Genomic DNA, 22,736 nt, shown 5'->3' with positions numbered 1-22,736 from the left:
AGTTTGGAGGTGTCCTGCATTACTTGGATCCTGCACTGACAGCTGGTATTCAATCCAGAAAGACCAATTCCTAAGCTGGTTCCTCTCTTATCTCTCTTCTTCCTCTCTCCACTTCTTTTGGTTTTTTAATTTTAAAAAGTTCTGTAGATTTATTTCATGTGTATGAATGTTTTGCCTGCATGCATATGTGTATTGTGTACACATATGTGTACCATGTGTACCCGAGAAGGTCAGAAGACCGAGTCTGATCCCTTGGAACTGGAGGATGGACGGTTGTGAGCCACCACACGGATGTTGGGAATTGAACCTGGATCCTATGCTAGGGCAACAAGCACTCTTACCGATTGACCCATCTCTCCAGCCCTGCCCACCACTCGGCAGCCCTCGATTTCCCAGGGTGGAAAACTTCACTGAGGTAGCAGTGATGGGTAGTTAAGACTGACACGTTTCCAGTTTTCAAGACCTTTCCTTTATTTCCTGAGATGAATAAATAAGTCGATGGCTGGGCTGTGGGGGGTCAATCACAACAGGAGCTGGCAGCATGCACCTGGGAGGAGGGCTACGGTGGCCCCACCCCTAAGGGGACACCTCTCATCCTGGGCGGGAGGGGTCAGAACCTACAACCTCCCTAAGGAGAAACTGTCTTTTGAAATTCACACACTGTAATGCCTGCCAGTCTCCTAGGCAAGGTTCTCATGGCATCAACTTCAGGGCTTCTTTTTAATCCCCGGGGCTACTGGGGTCCTGGGCTGCTCAGTAAGGGTGTTTACCCCAATCTCAAAGAGAAACCATAGTGTCCCAGGTGTCCAGCAGGAGAGAGAGAGCTATGACCTCTGGGGGTATCCTGGGTGGGAGGAGAGATTATCTGCCCTTGATGAAGCCCTCCAGCACACGGTCACTTCGCTCTGACAGCCAGTACCCAGTCATGGCTGCCACGGCTCCAATGAAGATGGCAGTGAACACCAGGTCACCCTTAGCAGCGAGCGTGGCCAGAGCGCAGATGATGACACCAAAGAACATCTGCTGCAGGACCACCAGCTCATCCTCCGTCATCTCCGCAAAGAAGCCCGCCGGCTCTGCAGAGGAGATGTGGCATGCCGGTGCCTCGTTCCTGGCAGTTCCCAGAGCAAACTGCCCCCCCCCCCCCCCCCACCTCATCACTGCTGCTGAGCCCACCTGGCTCACCAAGCACACGGCATCACTCACTACTCAGAAAGCCTCTGCAGGGGCAGCTGAGACCCTGCTACCCTAAGCTTGAAAGAGGCTGGGAAGTGGCGGGGCTGCCCAAGGCTTTGCAGAGGACTGGTCCCTTTGGACGGGAGAAAACAGGCTTAGGGAGGCGGAGTGTTTTGGTGCCAAATCTGGTTCTCTCTTTCTACCTGGGATGTGAGGAAATGCAGTCTCAAAAGCCAACCTTGAAAACATACACAGGGACCAGGTACAGCCTCTTTGGGTGTTGGTGAAGTGGGGCCTGGAGGGGGAGCTTGTCTGCAAGCTGGACCGGGTCAGCCCAGCCCAGCCTCCCCTCCCTGCTTACCTGGAATCTGCTCCTTCAAGCAGACACCTTCCTCCTGCCTGTAGCCCTCAGCACAGACACAGCGGTAGCTGCCGTCCGTGTTCTCACACTGCTCGTTCTCTCCTGGACATACCACCGTTTCACACTCATCCACATCTGGGGGAGGTGGGAAAGGGTCACAGTGCTGACTGCCCCGAGTTCCCGCACAGCACCCCAGACTGCATATCACTCCCACCCAGACTCAATGTGGTATCTCTCCTTCCCTTGCCTCTCCCACCCTCCAGCCCCCATTGGCATAAAACTCACCTAGGCACTTGGAGCCCACCTGCTGGTAGCCACGGCTGCATTTTTTGCAGCGGCCTGGCCCTGCTCCCATACAACCCAGGCAGGCCTTTGCACAATCTGGAGAGGGCAGAGGGGAGGGGAGGGGAGGCAGAGGTGATCTCAGGCAGCTAAGGGCTCTGGAGTCTCAGAAGGCAGAAGCTTGGAGGGACAGGCATGAAGCAGCATCTCCTGTCCCTCTCCTCCACCCCAGCCTTGTCCTTCAGCAGTGGACACTGACCTCGACACTCATAGGAGCCTTCTGTGTTCACGCAGAACTGGTTGGCTCCACAGGTGGCTTCCTCTGTGCCACACTCGTCGATGTCTGTGGAGAGGGCCAAGGTCAGGAGTGTCACTTTGCAGGACTTGCAGAGAAACGAAGGCAGGACTGTCAGGAGTGGGCTTGCCTGTGATCGCGAGTGCGGGAGCAACCGCAAGCTGGCTGCCAACTCTGAAGTAATCCGGCAGCTGGACTAGCACTGCCCAGTCAGAGACGCAAGTCTGTCTGCTCTGTATGTAGCTAAGCTCAGCCCGCAGACGGGTATGGAGATGGGAGAGACATAGTCTACTTTTACCTTAGCCTTAACACAACCAGCCCCTTCTGACTTCCTGAGTGCTGAGACAGAAGCGGGAGATGGTCATGACTCAGCACCATCCGAACAGTTTATATCCAAGGGTATGCCACAGATAGAGGGGACCTGGGTCCCCGAGTGACTGACAGGACAGCTACACTGCTAATCTGCACCACTCACATCAAGACTTATATGAGGAAAAACTTCTTTAGTTTATGAGACAGGGTCTCATGCAGCCCAACCTGGCCTGCGACTACTGTGCTTCCAAGGATGACCTTGAACTTCTAATCCTGCCCCCACTACTCCAGAGCTAAATCCTATACGTTACTATACCTGGCTTTCAATTCTTTTTTTTTTTAAATATTTGTTTATTTATTATGTATACAATATTCTGTCTGTGTGTATGCCTGCAAGCCAGAAGAGGGCACCAGACCTCATTACAGATGGTTGTGAGCCACCATGTGGTTGCTGGGAATTGAACTCAGGACCTCTGGAAGAGCAGTCAGTGCTCCTAACCTCTGAGCCATCTCTCCAGCCCCCTCAATTCTTGTCATTCTTTAAGAACAAAGTGTATTTATCGTTTTCATGTATATACGCAAATGTGCATGTGTGTGGGTGCGTCCATGCCACAGCACACACTTGGAAATCAGAGGACGACCTGCTGGAGCTGCCCTTCTCCTTGTACCTAATCCTTGTCCCAGGATTCGGTTCTGGTCTTCAGTTTGGCAGCAAGCACCTTTAACTGCTGAGTCATCTCACTACTGAGCCCACGCTGGATTTTTGTTGTTGTTTTGTTTTTGTAAGATTTGGTTGCTGATCTCTCAGCAAGGGCTGGAGAGATGGCTCAGGGGTTAAGAGCACTTTGTGCTCTTCCAGAGGTCTTGAGTTCAATTCCCAGCAACCACATGGTGGCTCACAACCATCTGCAATAAGATCTGGTGCCCTCTTCGGGCATGCAGGCATACTTGCAGACAGAACACTGAATAATAAATAAATCTTAAAAAAATAAATAAATAAAGGGTAAGGCAGAGGCAAAGGAGTCTCTTAGTTCGAGGCCAGCCTGGTCTGCAAAGCAAGCTCCAAGACAGTGAGGGCTACACAAAGAAACCCTGTCTCAAAAAACTTAAGTGGGGAAAAGAAAAAAGACTTGGCCAAAGTAGCACCTCTTCCAAGAAGGCCTTCCTGTTCATCACTGCCCTGCGCTGAGCTGGCCTGGGCGTGCATCCTCTGCTGCGCGCAGGTCATGTTGGACTGTGAACACCTCTGCTGCCTTTCCAGGCTGAGGGTTCATGTGAATGGGATGGTACTGGTATAGGCCAGGGAGTCAAGTCCAGGCCCCACCAGTGTTCCCCACTTACCTACACACTTGAGATGATGCAGGGCCCAGCCTTTCTTGCACTGCAGACAGTGGGATTCCTCAGGTCCTGTGCAGCGGGCACAGGGACCAAAACATGCTGGGTAAAAAGCAGACAGTATGAGGATGGGCAGGCAGGTATTCTGGCTATCCCTGCCCCGCACCACACCTTTTGGCTACCTACCCGAACATACCAGATGGCTGCTGTTGCGCTCCGCCTCAAAGTAGCCAAGGCCACACTGGCCACAGGCCTCGCCCCCATAGCCGACTTGACAGTCACAGTGCCCGCTGCCCCCTCGAGTCCCTTCCCCTTCACACTGCCCGTAGCCACCGCAGGGCCTCTCTGTGCCCCCAGGACATGCTGTGGGCAGACATCAATTGGGTGAGATCTTATATGCAACTTTGTCATCCAAGAGGTTATTTTCTGTATGGTCCTAAATAATTTTTGGAAAGGAAGATTAAGTTTAATATTCACATAGTCTGTCATAAAGCTATATGAAATAGCCTATTGCAAAACAATTAAGCAAACTTTTCACTTATTTTATTTAACTACTTAGTTTTGTTTTTTTGTTTTTTTTTTCTTTTTTGAGAGGTCTTATTTATATAGCCTTAGCTGGTCTGGAACTCACTATATAGACCAGGGCAGCCACAAACTCAATTCTCCTTCCTTCATACATACACACAGTGTTTGTTTATGTTTGCGATACTCTTCAGGAAGACCAGATAATTTATCTGAATAGACTTTGAACATCCTCCTGCCTCAGCTTCTTGAGTGCTAGCATGACAGGCATGCACCACCATATCTTATGAATCTTTTCTAAAGGCTGAACTGATCGTTCCAATGCCAGACCCTTTTCCTTGTTTACAGGAAAAGTAATTCTAAAAAGAGCTAGGGGCCTGGCATGATGGCATGCACCTGCAATTCCAGCACCCAGAAGGCTCAGTCCAGATTATACAAGTTCAAAGCCTGGGCTCACAGATGCAACCCTGCCACCTCAAACAAAAACAAAACCAATAATAAATAAGTTAATTAAGACAGAACTAGACTAAGTTCAGCTCTTGCCTTGCGTCTGAAGAGGTGGACAGACAGCAATAATGGAGGCTTCAGGGCGTGTGTCTGCCCCTCCCTAGGTACGGTCTGACTAGAGGGGAGAATGAAGGACGCAGGGGTGGGGTAACTTTTATTTAATAGCTGATAACAGTAACATTGCACCAGGCTAGCCCTGTGCTTCTTTTCCCAGCCTGACCTACTGATGTGTTCACTTCAGGCCTGAGAGACAGGCCAGAGCACAGGACTGGAGATGCCACCTGAGTAACCCTGCTCTCACACAGCCTAGCCTGGCTCCAGGGCCTCAGCAGTCTCCTCCCACTTCCAAGGAGGACTCACGCAGGCAGGAGGGCCCAAAAGTGCCAGAGGGGCAGCAGAGCTTCAGGGAATCCGAACAGAGCCACTGGAAGAGGTCTGGAGCTTCTTGCTGCCTAAGACGGGGCAGATGAGGTGAAAGGGAGAGCGGGTGCTGAGACAGTGTTCTTCTGCCCCTTACCTAATCTGTAACTCAGCCTGGGCATGTGTCCCAGAAACCACTTGACTAAGGCCCCTTTTCCACTTGGCAGAGGGGTAAATAGGCCCAGAATGGGAGCCTGGTACCCACAGCAAGTCCTTAGATCTAGGTTTGGAAGGCTCCAAACAAGGCTGGCGTGCAACCATTTCTTGGCAGTAAAAACCATATCATCAGGGCCCGCCTGTAACCCACTCCAAAGAAAGGCTCCCCTCCCCTGTGAAAGCACCAGGCCCACCAGTGGGAAGCCCCCCCCACGCCTCTCACTTGTGAAAGCACCAGGCCCACCAGCGGGAAGCCCCCCCCCACGCCTCTCACTTGTGAAACCACCAGGCCCACCCGAGGGAAGCCCCCCACGCCTCTCACTTGTGAAACCACCAGGCTTCCACCAGCTCCTCGCTGAGCTCCAGCAGGCGATGGCACTCGAAGTCTGACTTGCTGCACACGTCCTCCAGCACCTCCACCAGGCGGGTTTCGCTGACCAGACAGGACTGGAGTGTTATGAGCATATTCCAGCCCACCCACCTGCGTCTCGGGTCTCTCTTTACCTTCCTTCCCACTGGATATCCATGGGGCCATGGGGCATTACTAACAGAAGGGCTATTGGCTCTGGGATCAGACAGGCCTAGGTCAGGAGCTAGAGGCAGGATTTGGGCAAGTCATTAAGCCTTTCTTGTTTTCGTTTCTCACCTCTGGCCCCCACAGTTTTACCAGGCTTTCACTATGTCACCCAGGATGGCCTAGAACTCTCCTGCCTCCTACATCCCACCACCATGTTGGACACACTTCTTTTCTTTTTTTTCAATCTGTCAAATAGAACAATAACACCGCTGCAGGTAAATCCTGAGTCTTCAGCTCCTGAATCTGGCCTAGGAGAGCCGTGCTGGAAAAACAGCATTAAAATTACACCATGAGGCTGGAAAGGGCAACTCGAAAGTGAGACAGAGAAGACCCCCACCCCTCCTGCAAACATATGATCTACCAAGCACTGGCAAGGATGTAGAGAAAATGAACCCCTTCTGCACCGCGAGTGGGAATGCAAGATGGTGCAATCAATGAAATGGAGCCACCATGACTCAGCAATCCTCCTCCGGGCGCATACCCAAAAGAATGGACGACAGGTGTTCCAATACAAACTTGTACACACATGCTCACAGCCGCAACACTCATAGCGGGCAAAACGTAGACAACAACCCAACTGCCCATTAGCCAAAGAAAATGCAGCATGTCCACTCAGCGGGATATTATCCAGCCCTAAAAGGAATGAAGGATATGCCGCACATATCACACAATTAGGGAGCTACGGAAACATTACGCTAAGTGAAAGGAGCCAGACATAAAAGGCCACATGATGTAGGGCTTCACAGGAATCAGAAAACCCACACAGGTTTCCGCACGGTGAGAGCATATCAGCAGCTGCCAGGAGCCCGAGGGAAGGGAGGGTGAGGAAGAGCTCCTTAGTGGGTAGAAGATTTCTTTTGGGGTGATGAATATGTTTTAAAGCCAAACGTGGTGGCATATACCTGCAATCCAGCACTCTGGGGGTTAAGACAGGAGTCAGTGAGTTAGAGGCCAGTCTGAACTGTATAGAGAAACCAGGTCACAACAAAAACCAAATTAAAAGGGAGAAAATTCTGGAAGTAGACAGTGGTAGTTATTTAGCAGTAAGAAGGTACTTGGTGTGCCTGTTATGTTTTGTTTAGACTGGCCTTGAACTTGTTCTGTAGCTGGGCACTCCCTTAACCTCGCGCTTCCAGCTCCCCACCGCTAGAATTACAGGCGTGCACTACCACGCCTGGTTTTCTCGGGTGCTGGGGAAGGAACTGTGCACGAGACAAGCACTCTGACAACTTGGCTACATTCCCAGCCGGTAAGTTCTTTTATGTGTATTTTACAATTTAAAAAATTAATATATAAACCAGGTATGGTGGCTCATGGCTCACGCTTGTAATCCCATCGCTTAGGAGGAAGAGCCACAAAGATCAGGAGTTCAAGGTCATCTTCAACTATGCGGTAAGCCGGAGGGTTGCCTGATCTACATGAAATCATATCACAAAACAGAATTTTTTTTATGTAAAATATGACTTGGGGCCTGGAGAGACGACTTACTGGGTAAAGTGACTCCCGAAGAAGCATGAGAACCTGATTTTAGACTCCCAGCCCCATGTAAAAGCCAAGTGTGGTGTGATGTCCGTCACCCCAGCACAGGGTGGGGAGGGGTCAGAGACAGGCAGATCCCTGTCTCCAATCCAGCAGAATAACCAAGTTAGTGAGCTCCAGGTTCAGTGAGAGAACCTGTTTCAAAAAATAAGGTGGGACAGCTGGGCGTGGTGGCGCATGCCTTTAGTTCCAGCACTCTGCATCTCTAAGTTCGAAACCAGTATGGTATATAGATCAAGTTCCAGGACAGTCATGGCCTGCTCAAAAAATAATCATAATGACAACGATAATAATATGAGGTAATGGAGAGAGCTCAGCAGTTCAGAGCACTGGCTGCTCTTCCACAGAACCCAGGTTGAACTCCCAGCACCCACATGGTAGCTCACAACTTCCTATAACTCCAGTTCCAGGGGATCTGACACTTCCTTCTGGCTTTCATAGGCACTGTATGCATGTGGATACAGACACGCAGGCAAAACATTCAAATACAGAAAATAATCAAAGTAAATAAAATGGACAGTTGGAGTTAATATCCTGTGCACATGTGAACACACACAAACATGTAAACATAACAAAATTAATTATACTAAATTCTTAAAAAAGAATGAGAAATAAATAAACATGTATTATGTCATGTATTTAAAAGGTCTGACATAGTTCCCTAAGGAGCCCATCATGTCAACCGATGATCTCCAAAATGTGCTCAGACTTCAAGTTCTCACTGTGTCCACTACTGGACGTCTTGCTAGCTCACGCTGCCTTTATTCCTAGACTGCAGAAGCTTACCCGCCCCACCCCGCCCCACCCGCCCCACCCCAGCTGCTCTCCTGATTCCCTGTGCTACCATGGTTTACCTGCCCCGCCCCACCCCACCCCAGCTGCTCTCCCCACTCCCTCCACTCTGCCCTGGCTTCCTGTCAGTGATCTATCTCTTCATCTTTCCAAAGGCTGGAAAGACGGCTCAGCAGTTAGGAACATTGGCTGCTCTTGCAGAGGACCTGGGTTCAGCTCCCAGCATCAACGTGGTGGCTAAAAATCGCCTGTAATCCCAGGTTCAGGAAACCCAATGTCCTCTTCAGGCTTCACGTTCAGGACAAAATCTGAACTCCTTTCTGTAGCCTTTCGCTCACTCTGCTCCTTTGAGAAGAAACATAAGGTTGGCCCTGCGACTTCAGCATGGTTCAGGATGGTTGTTCAAACCAACCATCCTGAACACCTCCCACCCACCTGCGGTCTACCCAAATTCCTGTTCTTCACCTGACAGATAGTATGCACTGTTTGTCTCCTACTAAAATGCAAGTTTCACAAAGATGGGCTTCGTTTCCTCATTTACTGTGTCCTGTTAATTTCCATATCTGCGGAATGAAAGCTTCCCAAGAGAATCTGTTCCAACCAATCAACAGAGTCCAAGAGTTTGGGGTATGTACCGCCCCACCACCTTCTTACCTGTCTTTGTATTTGGACAACTTCTCTTCCTCCCAGGCAGTGTTTCCACCACCAAAGTTGTCCCGGATGGTTCTCTCTAGGCCCTGGATAGGGAAGAAATTAGGAATACCTAAGTACAGGGCCTGATGAATCCTTTTTGTTTTTTGTTTTTCTGAGGCAGGGTTTCTGTCCTGGAACTCGCTCTGTAAACCAGGCTGGCCTCGAATTCAGAGATCCACCTGCCTCTGCCTCCCGAGTGCTGGGACTAAAAGCCTGTGCCACCACGCCCGGCTTAACTTTCTAACATTTCACTAGTTTACGTTATTGATCAGGAAACTGAGGCACTGTTTCCCAAAGACCATACAGCTAAAGCAAGCAACCCATACCCGGCTCTCTGCGAAAGGGCCTCTCCCACGAGGCTATTAGTGCACCCACCTTGTTGAAGCTGTCCACCAGTGCTCGGCAGGTATGACATGGATGGGGCTCAGCTCGGGGAGAAGAGTGGGGAGGTGGAGAGGGCTGGAGCCAGACAGATCCCGGGAGGCTCAGAAACAGGCTCAGGCCCCAGAGCAGAGATGGGACCAGGCCCCATAGGGGTTGTGGGGCCATCTTTTCCCAGGCGGGGGATGTGCAGATTTAGGGTAAAGAAAGGGGTCACTGGAGAAGCCAGGCTGTAAGGAGGAAAGCGAGGGCTTGTTTCCGAGGTGCCTTGAGGCTGAAAGCCCCAGACCTACGTAATTACAAACGAGGACGAATTGGGGTACTGGAGGCTGAGACGCTGGGAGAGGAAAGAAGCCTAATCTATAACTCCAGGAGAGAAATTATGTCTCCGTTACCGTAGGGGGAGGTGGCAGGGATCGCTGGAAAAGGAGAAGGCGTCAGCCCATGGTTTTAGGGTCTCAGTGAGTTATTACGGGTCAGAATTAGAAAGGTTCAGATTCCAAATATTCCGAGAGAAAGCCGGATGGGCGGTCCTGGGGGAGGAGCCCGGATCCGGATGTGAAGAGAAGGGGTCAAGTTCCGAGCCTCTTTGGAAGACACAGAGACGGCCTGGAACAGGACGGGAAGGATCCAGACCCCGCTAGACTACAAGGAGAAAAAAAAAGTCCCCGCCCCCGCCCCGGGAGTTGTGGGCCGAGTCTCCTTAACGCCACCGCCCCCTGTAAAAATACACCCTTCTCCAATGCCGCAGCTAGGAGGGCGGAGCCTCCTCACAGCCAATGAAGGATGGCCATGTGACATTGCGTCATCCCATGCTAACCAACCAGAAGCGGCGCCGGGCTGCACCTGTCCCGGTTTTAAAGGACCGCGGGTTAAAGGCTCTCAGTGGTTTAGTAGGACATACACACGACGAGGGCGACTCAGGTCAACTGTGTTGGTCTTTATTTGAGTGCAGGGTAGGGTCCCGGGTCCCATGCCTCGCCGCAGCTCCCGGGGGCTCCCGATTGCAGGTTGCAGCTGTCCAGGGCGGCCCGCAGAGCCTGGGCCACTCGCTCCACCCTGTCCGTGGGCCGCCCGGTGCTCCGGGAGCAGCCTCCCTGCAGGACGTCCAGGAAGCCGGGCAGCTGCGAAGGCAAGGAGAAGAGCGGCGCGGCGCGGAAAGGGGCGGGTACGGCATCGGGGTGCAGCAACCCGTCAAAGTAGACCCCGACGTAGCGGCCGGCCGCCCGGCCTTGCAGGAAGTCGGGCAACACGCAGCTGAGCCAGGAGGCGAGGGTGTCATGCGGTCCCGGTCCCACAGTCTCGTGTTGGAGCCACTGCTGGCACTGCGCCACCGCCGCTGGCGAGAAGAGGAGGACCACCACGCCATCCTCCTGCAGGGTCCGGCGCCGCTGCTCGTGGAACCAGGCCAGAGCCCCGTGCGCGCTCAGCTCGCGGCGGCTCCACAGGTCCACGGCCACGCGCAGCGGCAGCTGGCTCAACGCAGACGCCAGCGCGCCCACCAAACGCTCATGGCCCTCTCCCTCGGCAGAGTGGAGGAGTAAGGTTGTGCGGGCCCTGGGGGCAGCTGTCGGGAGAGCCAGCCCGAGTGGGTGAGCCCGGACCTGTCTTCCCTCCATCCACTGGAGCCCAGAGTCACCCTTTGAGGCTGTCCCTTGGAAACCCGGACAGGGAGGCGCTCACCTTTCACACGATCCTTTTTTAGAAGGAGAGAGAAGAAAAGTACAGCGACCAAGAGTAGGCAGACCAGCCACACCAGGACCCAGCGCTTATGGATGTCTGGGATAGACAAGGAAGAATGGGCTAGTTAGAAACCTTACACCTTTCGCTCCGTTTCACAGAGGAGGAAAACTGAGGCCCGTAGTAGACTTGGAGTACTTTGCCCCAAAGTCACAGTGTCAGAGCTTGTGCACTGAAAAAGCTCCATCTATATCTGTGTGACCTGCTTCAGTTTTCAAGCTTGTAAATTTGGGATAACGGTACTAAGTGCATAGGGTTACATGTAAAATACAGAACAGTGTCAGGCCTCGTAAATGCTTAAATGTCAGCTGATAGTGCCCCTTAAGTGTAGGGTTGCAGGCCCTTAACCTTGTTGTCTTGCCATGACCAATAGCCTTCTGACTAGCCCTCCCCTCTTTTCTGATTCAGTCGTTCACTCTGTGGGTATCCACCGAGATCTGTTTGAAACAGCTTTATTCTAACCCTTGAGGAAGCTGGTGTTGCTGGAAACATAAAATCCCACATCTCTCATGAGCCTCCCATCTTCCTCCCAAGACTCTAACCACACCGACTGCCTTGGAAACTCAGACATGTTCTGCACAGTCTTAAAAATGTAGCTTGACTCCCTTTACCTAGGTCAGACCTCACAGTGAGGCTGGGACCTTTCCCCTGAACCTTTCATCCCACCTAGGTCAGGCAGCCACTCCGCTCATTCACACACACACACACACACACACACACACACCCCAACCCTTTCCACTGCTTCGTGCTTCGTTACTTAGCACTGTTACAAGATCACACCTGCAAACATTCAACAGTTCATACTTCTTGGATGTTCTCGACTGGGCTCTTTTAGACTTGCGTTGGCAAGGGCAGGTTCTGCCTTTTTGGTAATGCTGGGATCTCTGAAAGTGTGTTCTGGGTCTCTATGTGTCTCTGTGTGTCTCTTTCTCCACACACCACGGAGCGTGTGTGGAGGTCAGAGGACAACTCTAGGCAGTCAAGTTCATCTGGCTCCCAGGGAGCTCAGGTTGTCAGGCTTGGTGGCAAGTGGCTTTGCCAACTGAACCATCTTTCTGCCTCTGTGGTTTTGGAATGGATAAAGGAATGTAGCTGTGATGTTTTTGAGCCAGGCAAAGCATCGCAGCCATTGCTGTAGTCCCTGTCGTCAGAGTCAGCTCCCTACCCAGGAAGAGCAGTTCCTGGTATACTCACACTTGTCCATGGGGCAGGCCCATAGCGCTCCCAGGTCATCCTCCTTCCACAGCTGCAAGACACAACCACAGGCCAGTGCTGCTGGCGCACGCCTTTAATCCCACACTTGGGAGGCAGAGGTAGGGGGATCTCTGTGAGTTTGAGGCCAAGCGAGTTCCAGGACTGTTACACAGAGAAACCCTGTCTCAAAAACAAAGACACAACCACAGGCCCCTGCTGTTCAACACCTAATAATTTCTGCCCAGCCTGTTCAATCTCCTACCCTCGGCTCTGCATACTTCCCTGCCCAGAGCAGGCTCCTGCTTTTGCTCAAACTGTGCCTAAGCTGAGTTCTGTGCCAAGTGGGGCCTTCCTCAAAGGCGGTCTTCCTTAAAGCTCTTTCTAGACCCTAACACTGGGGGTGTGTATCACTTAGCCAGTCTCTAGCCAGAAGTGAGCACCTGGGGGACAGGAACTATACGCTCCTGCTCTTTACCGACCCAGGGCTAGACACAAAGCAAGCGGAACAGGTCGGCCAGTGCAGGTTTGAAGGATCTTGCCTGTAGGCACCAAGACACGCTATATCACCAACTCACCTGCATGCACTGGTGTGTCAGGAAGTCTTGCAGCAACTGCTCTCCAAGGCGAGCAGCTCTCTGCAAGTCAAGGGAAGGGGGGCTGTCACCTGGGGCAGCATGGAAGGTGCTGCAGTGGAGCAGAATTGTTTGTCGAGAGACGCTGGGAGACTTGGGAAGCCATTGGGGGAGCACGCGCGCGCGCACACACACACACACACACACACACACACTATTCCAAGAGAGCTGTACTGGGCCTGGCAGAGCAGTAGCAGAATAGAAGGTAATGGGATAGAAGGAGAATATGAAGACACAGTTGAGATGGAGCCGGGAAGGCCTGGAGGGAGATTCCCTGGTCCTCACCGTGGAAGCGTTGCTAGGCAATGCTGTACAGCCACTGGGTTCCAAGGCACAGACTGATGTGTCATTTAGTCCGGTTCTCATCTCCACTAATAGCATATCGTCCTTGAAGGGCCCCAAAGAATCTGGGAGGAGGGAAAGGCCACTCTAGTAAGACCCACTCAGGAGTTGCCACTTGTCTTCCGCCCATCCCCTGACCTTCACCCCCAGAAGCAGTTTCTCCATGGCTCACCCCAATTGCAAGGGACCCTGTCCCAGCCACCCTCAAGCCCCACTCACCAGCCCACAAGCATTCTTGGAACTGTACCTTCTCCAAGCTGCTCACCTGCTTAGAAAGGGCCAGAATTAGGAGCACTAGGAAAAGCAAGAGCCAGGGCCGGAAAGTCCACAAGGGAAGGAGCAGGCAAGAGGAAGCCCGTCAGGCCGGCTCTGCACTCTGGACCTGAGGTTAGGCACATCTGGGTTCAGCTGCAGGATTGGGAGTCACCCATCTGTCTCAGAGCAGGCCTTGAGAGAAGACCTGTGCTGACGGAGCTTACAACCCTGCAGCTCTCTGGGTCTTGAAGCACTTACAACCGGTCGCCCTTACAGGCCACCTCAGAGGAGACTCATTCTTGGCCTCAGCCAGCCACCCACTGAAAATCACAGTCTCTGCCCTTCCCCACGCCTTCACCTTTACCACAGCACGAGTTTCACTTGTTATATGTGCTGTTCACCTTCCTTCCTTAGGAGCAGGTTCTGTGACGAGAGGAACAGCTCTTGGTTTTGTTCACTGACAGCTGTCTCAAAGTGGCTGGCACGTAGTAGATAGTCAACCAATCTGTTTTGTTTTGAAACGGTCTCGATCTTTAACCTAGGCTGGCCTGTCATTCACTACAGCTCAGGCCAGGGTGGCCTCGAACTGTCTCCCAAGGGCTAGGAATATAGGCATGAGCCACCTTGCCCAGCTAAATCTTGAATGAATGCTTTTATTTTTTAACCTAAAAATTATTTTTATTATTAGTGTGTCTGTGTATGATGTGTGTGACGGGGGGCATGAGTTCCAAGGAGTACCTGTGGACGCTGTAGTTTGGGGAAAAGAATTGGTGCAGGGTCCCACCCTCAGCCCAATGCTTTTGATCACCATTCTGACCTGGACACAGAGGTTGGGGTGGCCTCTCACCGACGGGAACTCATGAGGCTTCTGTGGAAGGCAGGAAATAAGTGAAGTCGCAAAGGGAAAACCTGGGGTCCCCCTTTCTCTCTCCATCCTGGGTCTGCCTTTGACCTCACATTCACAGTGACATTCTCCTGGAGCATTGGTGGCACAAGGGGCTGGCAGGGAACCTGGTCTGGTGCCTGCCAGCAGAGTGCCACCTTGGCCGGCAGAGAGCATGGTGCATTTAGCTGCCATCTCCCTGGGGACAGCATCTGCAGCCTGGCTATGTGCCAAAGGTTCCGGTGTGCACGGGGATCTAGAGAAAAGAGTCGGGGTTACTAAACATGAATCAGCCTTCCTATGCAGCCAACCCCTTGCCACAGGAGATCCACTCACCTTCCCGGAAAGGGCAGAAACTGGTCCTAACAGAGTCTGGCTCCAGGGGCCACACCTGGGAAGAAAAAAGTCGATCCAACCCAGTCACTCATCCATGAATATGTGTCAGACCCTGCTGCATTCCAGGATACACTCCTCGAGGCAGGTCTCACAAACACTCACCACCTTCCTCCCCTCTTACAGAGCTCTAGAGATGGGAATTTGGATTTTCTCAGTGAACACTGCCATGACACTTAGAACATCTTCTCTCAACTTGGGGCAAGGGGCTTGTGCTTGCTCGTTTTTCTATTTTTGATACAGGGTCTCACTATGTAGCCTTGTCTGGCCTGGAACTAGCAGAGATCCAGCTGCCTTTGCCTTCTGAGGGCGGGGATTAGAAGCACTCACCATCATACCTGGCTTTTCACCCAACTGTTAATGAGTGCCTACTGTGTGTCTTAGCAGTGTGGTATACACTAAGAGCCTGAGGTTATTCATCTTGATTCACTTCACAACCATTGTGTGAATACCGCCTGTGTATCAAATACTGTGCTAGGTTTGTAAGAGCATCACCATGTGCTTAACACTATGCCGTGAGAAACCATTAACTTATTCATCAAATGTTTAACCGAGAGAACCTGCTCAGTGGTGGGCACTGGGCATGGCGATGCCGTTAAATCACAGCGCACATTTCCTGAGCATCTGCCATGTGTCTTACCATTGTGTTTGGCAGTGGGGATTTGTTCATTCATCTCTACAGCCAATATTAGCACCCATTGCATGCCAGGAACTGTCCAAGAGTCTGGCAAAGTTCCTGTGTTTGAGTAAGATAGGCTTTGCTTGCCTTCAAGGAAGTCACAGACTCACAGTTGTAGTAAGGATAAAATATGTAAATGTTAGTCACTTAGCCACTTCCAAATATTCACTGAGCATCTTACGTATGCAACAAAAAGTTAGACAGAAGCCCAAACGTTAAAGGAAGTGACACATGGACAAGAAAAGCCAGAAGGACAGGGGGATTGGGAACTAAGAGAGGCCAGGAGAGTGGAGAAGCTTTGGGAAAGAGTGGATGTGAGCCAGGAAAGTTTGGGCACCTGGAAACAGAAGTGGGAAATGCCCGAGGAAAGGCAGGGTGGGCGAGCCTTGGTCAGCAGTTCCACGGGAAATAACAAACTTCATAAAGGAGAAGTTGGAAGAAAGTCTACTGGGAAAGGTTCAGTTAAGGGTAAAGCTAGGGAACCAGGGATGGCAGAAAGGCCCTGGAAAGGGAGGTAAGGTGTAGAGGTTGTTGACAGACTACAAGAGAGATTATAGAGGCCCAAGGTGAACTGAAGACCGAGAGGAAGGGGGAAGAATGAGTAAGAGGTCACGTGGCTAGGACTTGATGAATAATATTATGTGCAGTTAGAGGGAGTGGCAGCCGCCAACACATTCAAACCTAGATGTGGCACCCTTCTTTACAACAGCCCCGGGAGGGTACAGTTGTTCCAAACTACAGATAAGAAGCAGGCTCAGAGAGGCAGTGGCCTGCCCAAGGTCATTCAGCCAGTAAATGGCAAGGATTCAAGCTCATTTAAGCACATAGCATGGGTCCTACCCTTCATAGGAATGTGAAGAGGGAACTAGAAGAGGAGGGAAAGACTTCAGGGAAGAGGTGACATCTAAGTCATGAGGAACAGTCCTGTGGATAAAGGACCCCAGGAGCATTCTGGGCACATAACAAGGAGAAGGCACAGGACAACAAGAGTAAAGAGACAGCTAGCCACCCAAAGGGGCCATGGTCCCTACAGAGTAGGGAGAACAGTGACACTAGAAGATCGGAGGCCAGCCCTCTGTACCTCCCTAGCCCTGTTTCCCAGGTGCAGGTGGATTCTGCTCCTACCTGAATGCAGAGGCAGGGAACCAGGTCTGTATGGTTTAAGGTAATAGTCTGTGGTCCAGTCTGTGGGATGAACAGATGGAAGTGAGTTAAGGGAAGATAAGGAGAAGAAACAGAGAGGCCCAAAGTAGAGGGAAAGAGGCAGACAGACCCCCCACACACACTGCACCCCTTCAAAGGTCCCCTTTGACAGTTTGCATACATCCTTAATGTGGCATGAGCACAGGGTGAACATGGACCTGAAGGAGAAGCCTCACCAGATTTTTGTACCTCCAGGGTTTGAGGGGACCCTGGACCTGATCCCAGTACAGTAAGAAGCCAAAGTTCTGCTCCTCAGAGACGTCCAGTACCAAGTGAACACTGTCACCATCTGCAGACACATTGAGCCAGGGCAGGGCTAATGGGGAAAGCAAAGGGGGTGGGATTCAGACTCCCTTCACCCTTCTGCACAGCCAAGCCTGGGCCATACTCACCAACGGTCCCATTGGAAATTTCACCGAACCCTCAGACTAGGAGGCCCTGGGAGGACAGACCAGGCTTTGTCCCCAGCCACAAGCCCAGAGACAAACCCACAGAGGCTCCAGCTTGCATCGTGGGACAACTCTTCTTCCTCTGCAGCCCGTAGGATCCTGCTACCTCCTCAATGCCAATGACTTTCCCTGGACTCTGCCTATGCCCCACATAGTAATACCAGTAAAAGCTGCAGTGCTTGCAACAGCTTGTAAGATCTTAACCAGCCTAGTTTCTGACCCCTTTCTAACCTCATCTGTTAGTACCTTGTCTTGACTACTTTGCTGCAAACACATGAGGTTTCTTCGTATTCCTCAAGCACGCTCAATCTTGATCCTACCCCGGGGCCTTTGCATGTGCTGCACTCTCCCTATGGAACGCCCGACTCTCAAATACAGGACCCTTCACATCCCTTGCTATAGTGCCCTTTCTCACTTCTGTGACTTTCAGTCTTCCCATCCCCCTCTCTTTTGACTTCTCTCCAAACTCCAATCACCATCTACTTTATTGTACACCTTACATCTACACAGGTCTACTGGTTCTTCTCTCAACCCCTCCCTAATCCCAACTCCAGCTCCATAAGGATGGGAGTTTCAGAGAGTTCGCTTATTAATTTCCTTCCCGTCTATAACCGTGTCTGGCACGGGGTAATTAATTATTCAGTCAATGCTGTTGAATAAGGAAAGCCACCACCACTGTGTGACAAGATTGACAAGATGAGATGCCTGATGTGTGTCTGTTCTCAAAGCCCTGGCGCCTAGTGAGCTTCCTGAGGTGCCAAAGAGGAAGGCCAAAAAGTTGAAAAGAAGAAAGAGAAGATTTAGACTTTTTCAAAGTTTAAAAACTGCCACCGAATTCATGGTTCACCTTGTGCACATTGTAGAAGTCGAAGCATGTGTAAACACTGACACAGCTGGACCAGATGTGGTGACACACACCTGCAACCTCAGCTAAGAAAGAGCTAAGGCAGGAGGATCGCAAGTTCAAGTTTAGAATGCACACACACCCTAGCAAGCTCCTGTCAAAACCCAAACAACATAACTATATAACCACGTCACTGAACTAGCTATTAAAGCCTCTTTGCTGGACACGATGGTGCACATGCAATCCCAGCACTTGGAAAGCAGAGGCAGGTGGACCTGTGTGGACATGAGACTTGTGAGTTCTAGTCCAGCAAGAATGACACGGTAAGACCTTGTCTCAAAAAAAAAAAAATCATTGCACTTTTAACTTTTTGTATATACTATGTATGCATGATAAATTTTCTTTAGAAAAAGATACAAAATAACAGTCCCTACTTCAGGTTTAATATCATTTCCACTTTGTTCTATGAATATGGGCACCATAATCTTGGCAGTGCTTTGGGCCACTATATGTTCCTGGTATTGATGAATACTTGTTATAAGAAAAGGTTCATCTTTATACTTCCAATATCTGGCATAGATGAAGTAAATACTACAGTTCATGTGGAATGAGTGAATGAATGAATGAATGAATGAATGACCATGCCCTGTGACTTTTGGAATTTGGCATCCCAGGGCTGAAGTCAACCCAAAGTATGCATTGTGTGAACTCCAACCCTGTTCCTCCCTCCACCCAGCCCACTGTCCCTAGCCCCTACCCCAGCAGCTCTGGATGCTGTCCCGGACTTCAAGACCCCTGCAGTCTGGGGAGAGATCACAGAAAAACCTCAGTGGGGCTGAGGACCAAGGAAAGAAGGGAGGCAACCCAACCCGTGGGGAGATCCTGAGAGGGGCTGCCTGTGCCCTGAAGATCACCCACATTTATGTGGGCACAGAGCACCCATCCCAGGAGCTGGAAGCACTAGGAACTGACTATGGAGGATACCAGCTCAGATTCCTGCCTGTAAGTAATGGGGGAGTGACCAGAGGGACCACAGGCTAGGGGACCAGGGCTCTGGGTCACTTACCAGGAAGCTGCTGGGTGACATTGAGTTCTTTCTGGTACCTGGGCTGCGTGTAGGACCAGATTCGCACCTCAGCCCCAAGACCAGCCTCGAAACAGTCAAACACTGCAGAACCCTATGAGGAAAGGTGGTACAGGGCTCAGAAGCCAGGCCAAGATCTCGGGCTCATGTGGATGGACCACTCTGCTCACCCACTGACTATTTATTTTTTTTGGTGGGGGGGGGCAGTGTCTCTCTGTGTAGTCCTGGCTGTTTGGGGAATTTGCGCTGTAGACCAGGCTGGCCTCAAACTCACAGAGAACTGCCAGCCTCTGCCTCCCAAGTGCTGAGATTAAAGGCATTTGCCGCCACCACCCGGCTAAGTTCCCTTTTTTGAACAGGTCCCCAGTTCCGAAGCAAGTGTCTGCCTGTGTCGCAGGCTTAGGATTAACCAGACCATCTACGTTGCTGCCTATACCTGTTGTCATGGCCACTTGGCCAACGGGGGAAGCTGATTAGATATACTAGTGCAAGCACCTCAGTGTGCTCATGGTTGCACTGTGGAGTCAACTCTGCAGATTAAAAAAATGTGTGCACATATGTGTACATGCACGTGTGTGTGTGAGTATGCATGTATGTGTGTCCGTGTGTGTGTGTGCATGCGTGTGTGTACATGTGTGTGTGTGCATGCGTGTATGTGTGTGTGTGTGTGTGTTGCTGGGAATCAAACCCAGGACTCGGAGTATGTTAAGTAAGCGCTCTATCACTGAGATACATTCCCAGCCCTTTATTCTTATTTTATAAAGTCATCAAAAGTTAAAAAGGACTTTTCATGAAGGAAGTTATAAACAGCCAATAAGCATGTAACAAGTGACTTCGTCAGTCATTAGGGGTATGCAAATTAAAGCTGTAAACCAAACACAGTGGCATGTACCTGTAGTCCTACACAGGAGGCTGAAGCAGGAGGAGTTCAGCCTAGACTACACAGCAAGATTCTGTCTAGTTAAAAACAAGGTCTGAGAATGTAGCGCAGTAGTAGACAGCTGGTTAGTGTGTACAAAGCCTTTGGTTTTGTCCCCCACATTCACACAACAAACCAACAACAGAAACACCAGCCAGTGGGCTGCCTAGACCCCCAGCAGGTAAAGTGCTCGCCACCACGCTAGACAACCTGAGTTCAATCCCCAGGACCTTTATGGTGATAAGGAGAAAACCGACTCCTAAGCTGTTGTCTGCCCTCCATCTGAACCCCCAGGAAACATACATACACAATAAATAAACAAATACAATTTAGAAATATAAACATTACCACCACACACGTCCACACAAATCCCCAGTTATAAACCACAGCGTACATAGCAGAATGGCTAACATCTAAATTTAAAAATGCCAAGTGTTGGCAAAGATGGAAGCAACTGGAAGCCCTATTTGCTGCTGGTGAGCGAATGAAATAAAATTGTCCCAAGTCAAACATGCGATGTAGGAGTGTCCTTATCCTGATTTTATAGACAGAAAAACCACCACGAAGGCTGAGAGGGCTCATTGCTTAGATCAGACCGAAGATTTAAAGAAACACTGCCCAGGATTGTGGCGGGAATGTCAGATTCAGAATGTGGCTACTCAGCAGGAGAAGCACTTCACATACCACAGACTGACCAGGCTGCACCAGGACAGCAGGCACCTGTATCTCCAGCAGGGCACAGCGGGTAGTGGGGTAGGCCTGGAAGGAGAGCACCACCTGGGCCAGGAGAGAGGCTGTGGGCAACAAACAGGGGTCAGCCAGGTCACAGGCCGTGGGAAAGACCCTGGCAGGACACAGCGGCTGGGCCACTGACTCCTCACCGTTTCTAGGTTCCTGGAGTTCCAAACCAGAATTTTCCCCTTCTTCAGGCTCTTCCCAGCCCCCTGCAAGGAACAGAGAAGAGAGTAAAGCCAAAGTTAGACACCTTCTATGGGCTTAGATTCCCTTCCAGAAATGCCACGGTTGGTAAGCAGAGGCCTGGGAGAACAGGCTGGCCTAGGGATTCTTGCGCCAGTGTCTCCAACATTGCAGATGCACACAGAGTCTGCAGTCCTCATGCCTTTCCCAGGCACTCTCATGAGTGCACACACAGTCACAGGACTCCCCACTCACCGTGCACAGCCAAGTGCACAACCACGCGGACACAGAGGGCACAATCAGTCTCCTGTGGGCACCGCAGCACCAGCTCTGTCTGCAGGCACGTAGGCACCAGCACAGGGCCCGGGGCAGACTCGATGCTTCCAGGCAGGCAGAGCACGTCACCATCTGGGTGTGAAGGGTGGAGTGGGAGATGAAGCTGCTCAGAGCCTGGTTTGGCTTCTGACACCTCCAGAGGGCAGGGGAGCTAGCTCAGCCTCTTGAGGCCGGGGGTAAACAGTCTCTTCCCTTTCAGCTAGCCTGAAGTTCTTGCTGTTAAAGTAGCAACACTTACCCCAGAGGTGGCAGGAAAGGCCCTGTGAAGGAAGGAAAAGTCAGTTTACACCCCCAAATCTCAGCACCTTCCCTTACTTGACAACCCCTACTCCTGCCTACCTCCTTCTGGGGCTCCCTACCTTAAGCCCTTCCCTGAAGACAAGACTAATTCTTGTCCCCTTTCCATCATCCCCATCAGTACCAGACAGACCAGACAGGGCGGTTCTGATGGAGGCAGTGACAGGAGCCAGATTAGGGCTTTGAAGAAGCTCAGACTGAACTCTCAGCCTTCCCCAGTTTCCCAGGGCCCCAGACTCACTAGAGAGCAGCGTGCGGTGTCGTGAGGCTCCACAAGCCTCTCCAGAGAAACCACCACAGGGCTCCGGCCCAGTGCCAAGGACAGCAGGAACCAGGACATAGGCATCTTCCAGGTGCTAGGCAGCACCCAGGCCTGAGGCCCGATCCTGCCCCCCGGAGGGGGGGCAGAACCCCCACCCCTGCTGCCAACCAGCCCTGTGTCCCTGGGAGAGAACAAGCGCTAGAACTGTTCTCCAGCCATACTTTCCCACTCGGAGCCCGGACTCCGGGCCCAGTTTCAGCTGGAGTGCTTTCGCTTTGACTCCCAGCAGGCTGTTCCCGCCCCACCCTGTCCTGTCCCTCCCACCAACTCCAGGCTTAGGAGTCGGCAGCTTTGGACTGGGGTGGTGGCCTCTCCTCCTCCTCCTCCTCCTCCTCCTTGGCCGACACCTGGCTGGGAGGAGCCCTGGGAAGGCAGCACAGCTGGAGCCAAGCTGAATAAGGTAACTCTTACCCTGGATTTCTTCAAACACGAAGACTACCTACGACTGAGAAGACCCCAGACTGTGGCGTGCCGGCTCATGGCAGCTCAGGTGTCTCCACTTCCTGTATGACCCCGGGCTCCACTGGCCCACTGGGTTCCCTTTTACTAGACACCTCCGTTCTTCATACCCTGCCCTAGACCTCAGTGACAGTGACCCTCACAAAACAGGAGCTCTGAAGACAGTGAGCTGGTACTGAAGGGCACCAGAAAGCAGGCTTCTCTCCACTGCCTGGCCCAGGTTCAAGGGGGACAGAGGGGCAGGCAGGGCCTGGGGGATCCAGAGTTCACTCAGCAGAGGTTCCGTTGTGCTGCTGTGGGATTAGAGGAGTGGAGTGGGCATCGTGCCCAGCTGAGCTTTGGTTTTCCCTTTGCTCTCAGAAGAATCACAATGAGGTACTGGACCCCCTTGCCTCTCACAGGTATGAGGCCACAGACGAGGACTGTGAGCCGCCCTAGA

The 22,736-nt window shown here is 51.6% G+C and overlaps 2 protein-coding genes across 6 annotated transcripts; both read right to left on the bottom strand.

The window, feature by feature from the left end:
* Positions 1–450: 450 nt before the first annotated feature.
* Positions 451–10,370, bottom strand: Creld1 (cysteine rich with EGF like domains 1). 3 transcript variants are annotated; one of them, XM_041635153.1, is made up of 11 exons: positions 10,253–10,370; positions 9,343–9,578; positions 8,929–9,011; positions 5,689–5,799; positions 5,151–5,242; positions 3,948–4,124; positions 3,768–3,863; positions 2,079–2,162; positions 1,823–1,918; positions 1,538–1,672; positions 451–1,076 (listed from the first exon to the last, which is right to left on the bottom strand). In XM_041635153.1, exons 2-11 carry the CDS (start codon positions 9,514–9,516, stop codon positions 862–864), a joined length of 1,263 nt encoding a protein of 420 aa, XP_041491087.1. In that variant the 5' UTR covers positions 9,517–9,578; positions 10,253–10,370; the 3' UTR covers positions 451–861. The 3 variants fall into 3 exon arrangements, with proteins under 3 accessions (XP_041491087.1, XP_041491082.1, XP_041491077.1); XM_041635148.1 differs by lacking the exon at positions 10,253–10,370 and adding an exon at positions 9,744–10,004; XM_041635143.1 differs by lacking the exon at positions 10,253–10,370 and having other exon boundaries at positions 9,343–10,004.
* Positions 10,253–22,089, bottom strand: Il17rc (interleukin 17 receptor C). 3 transcript variants are annotated; one of them, XM_041635104.1, is made up of 18 exons: positions 21,758–22,088; positions 21,458–21,479; positions 21,139–21,291; positions 20,847–20,909; positions 20,650–20,759; positions 19,029–19,140; positions 18,720–18,764; positions 16,846–16,985; positions 16,592–16,651; positions 14,731–14,785; positions 14,469–14,650; positions 14,329–14,379; positions 13,476–13,521; positions 13,200–13,321; positions 12,858–12,917; positions 12,283–12,334; positions 11,032–11,127; positions 10,253–10,915 (listed from the first exon to the last, which is right to left on the bottom strand). In XM_041635104.1, exons 1-18 carry the CDS (start codon positions 21,860–21,862, stop codon positions 10,290–10,292), a joined length of 2,100 nt encoding a protein of 699 aa, XP_041491038.1. In that variant the 5' UTR covers positions 21,863–22,088; the 3' UTR covers positions 10,253–10,289. The 3 variants fall into 3 exon arrangements, with proteins under 3 accessions (XP_041491038.1, XP_041491050.1, XP_041491044.1); XM_041635116.1 differs by lacking the exon at positions 12,858–12,917 and having other exon boundaries at positions 21,758–22,089; XM_041635110.1 differs by lacking the exon at positions 18,720–18,764.
* Between the last annotated feature and the right edge of the window lie 647 nt (positions 22,090–22,736).

This window comes from Microtus oregoni, unplaced genomic scaffold (assembly GCF_018167655.1).
Source record: "Microtus oregoni isolate MIOR12 unplaced genomic scaffold, Mior012 000002F_ref0000024, whole genome shotgun sequence".
NCBI lineage: Eukaryota > Metazoa > Chordata > Mammalia > Rodentia > Cricetidae > Microtus > Microtus oregoni.
The sequence above is the reverse complement of the archived record's forward strand: the minus strand, read 5'-3'. Positions and strand labels throughout refer to the sequence as shown.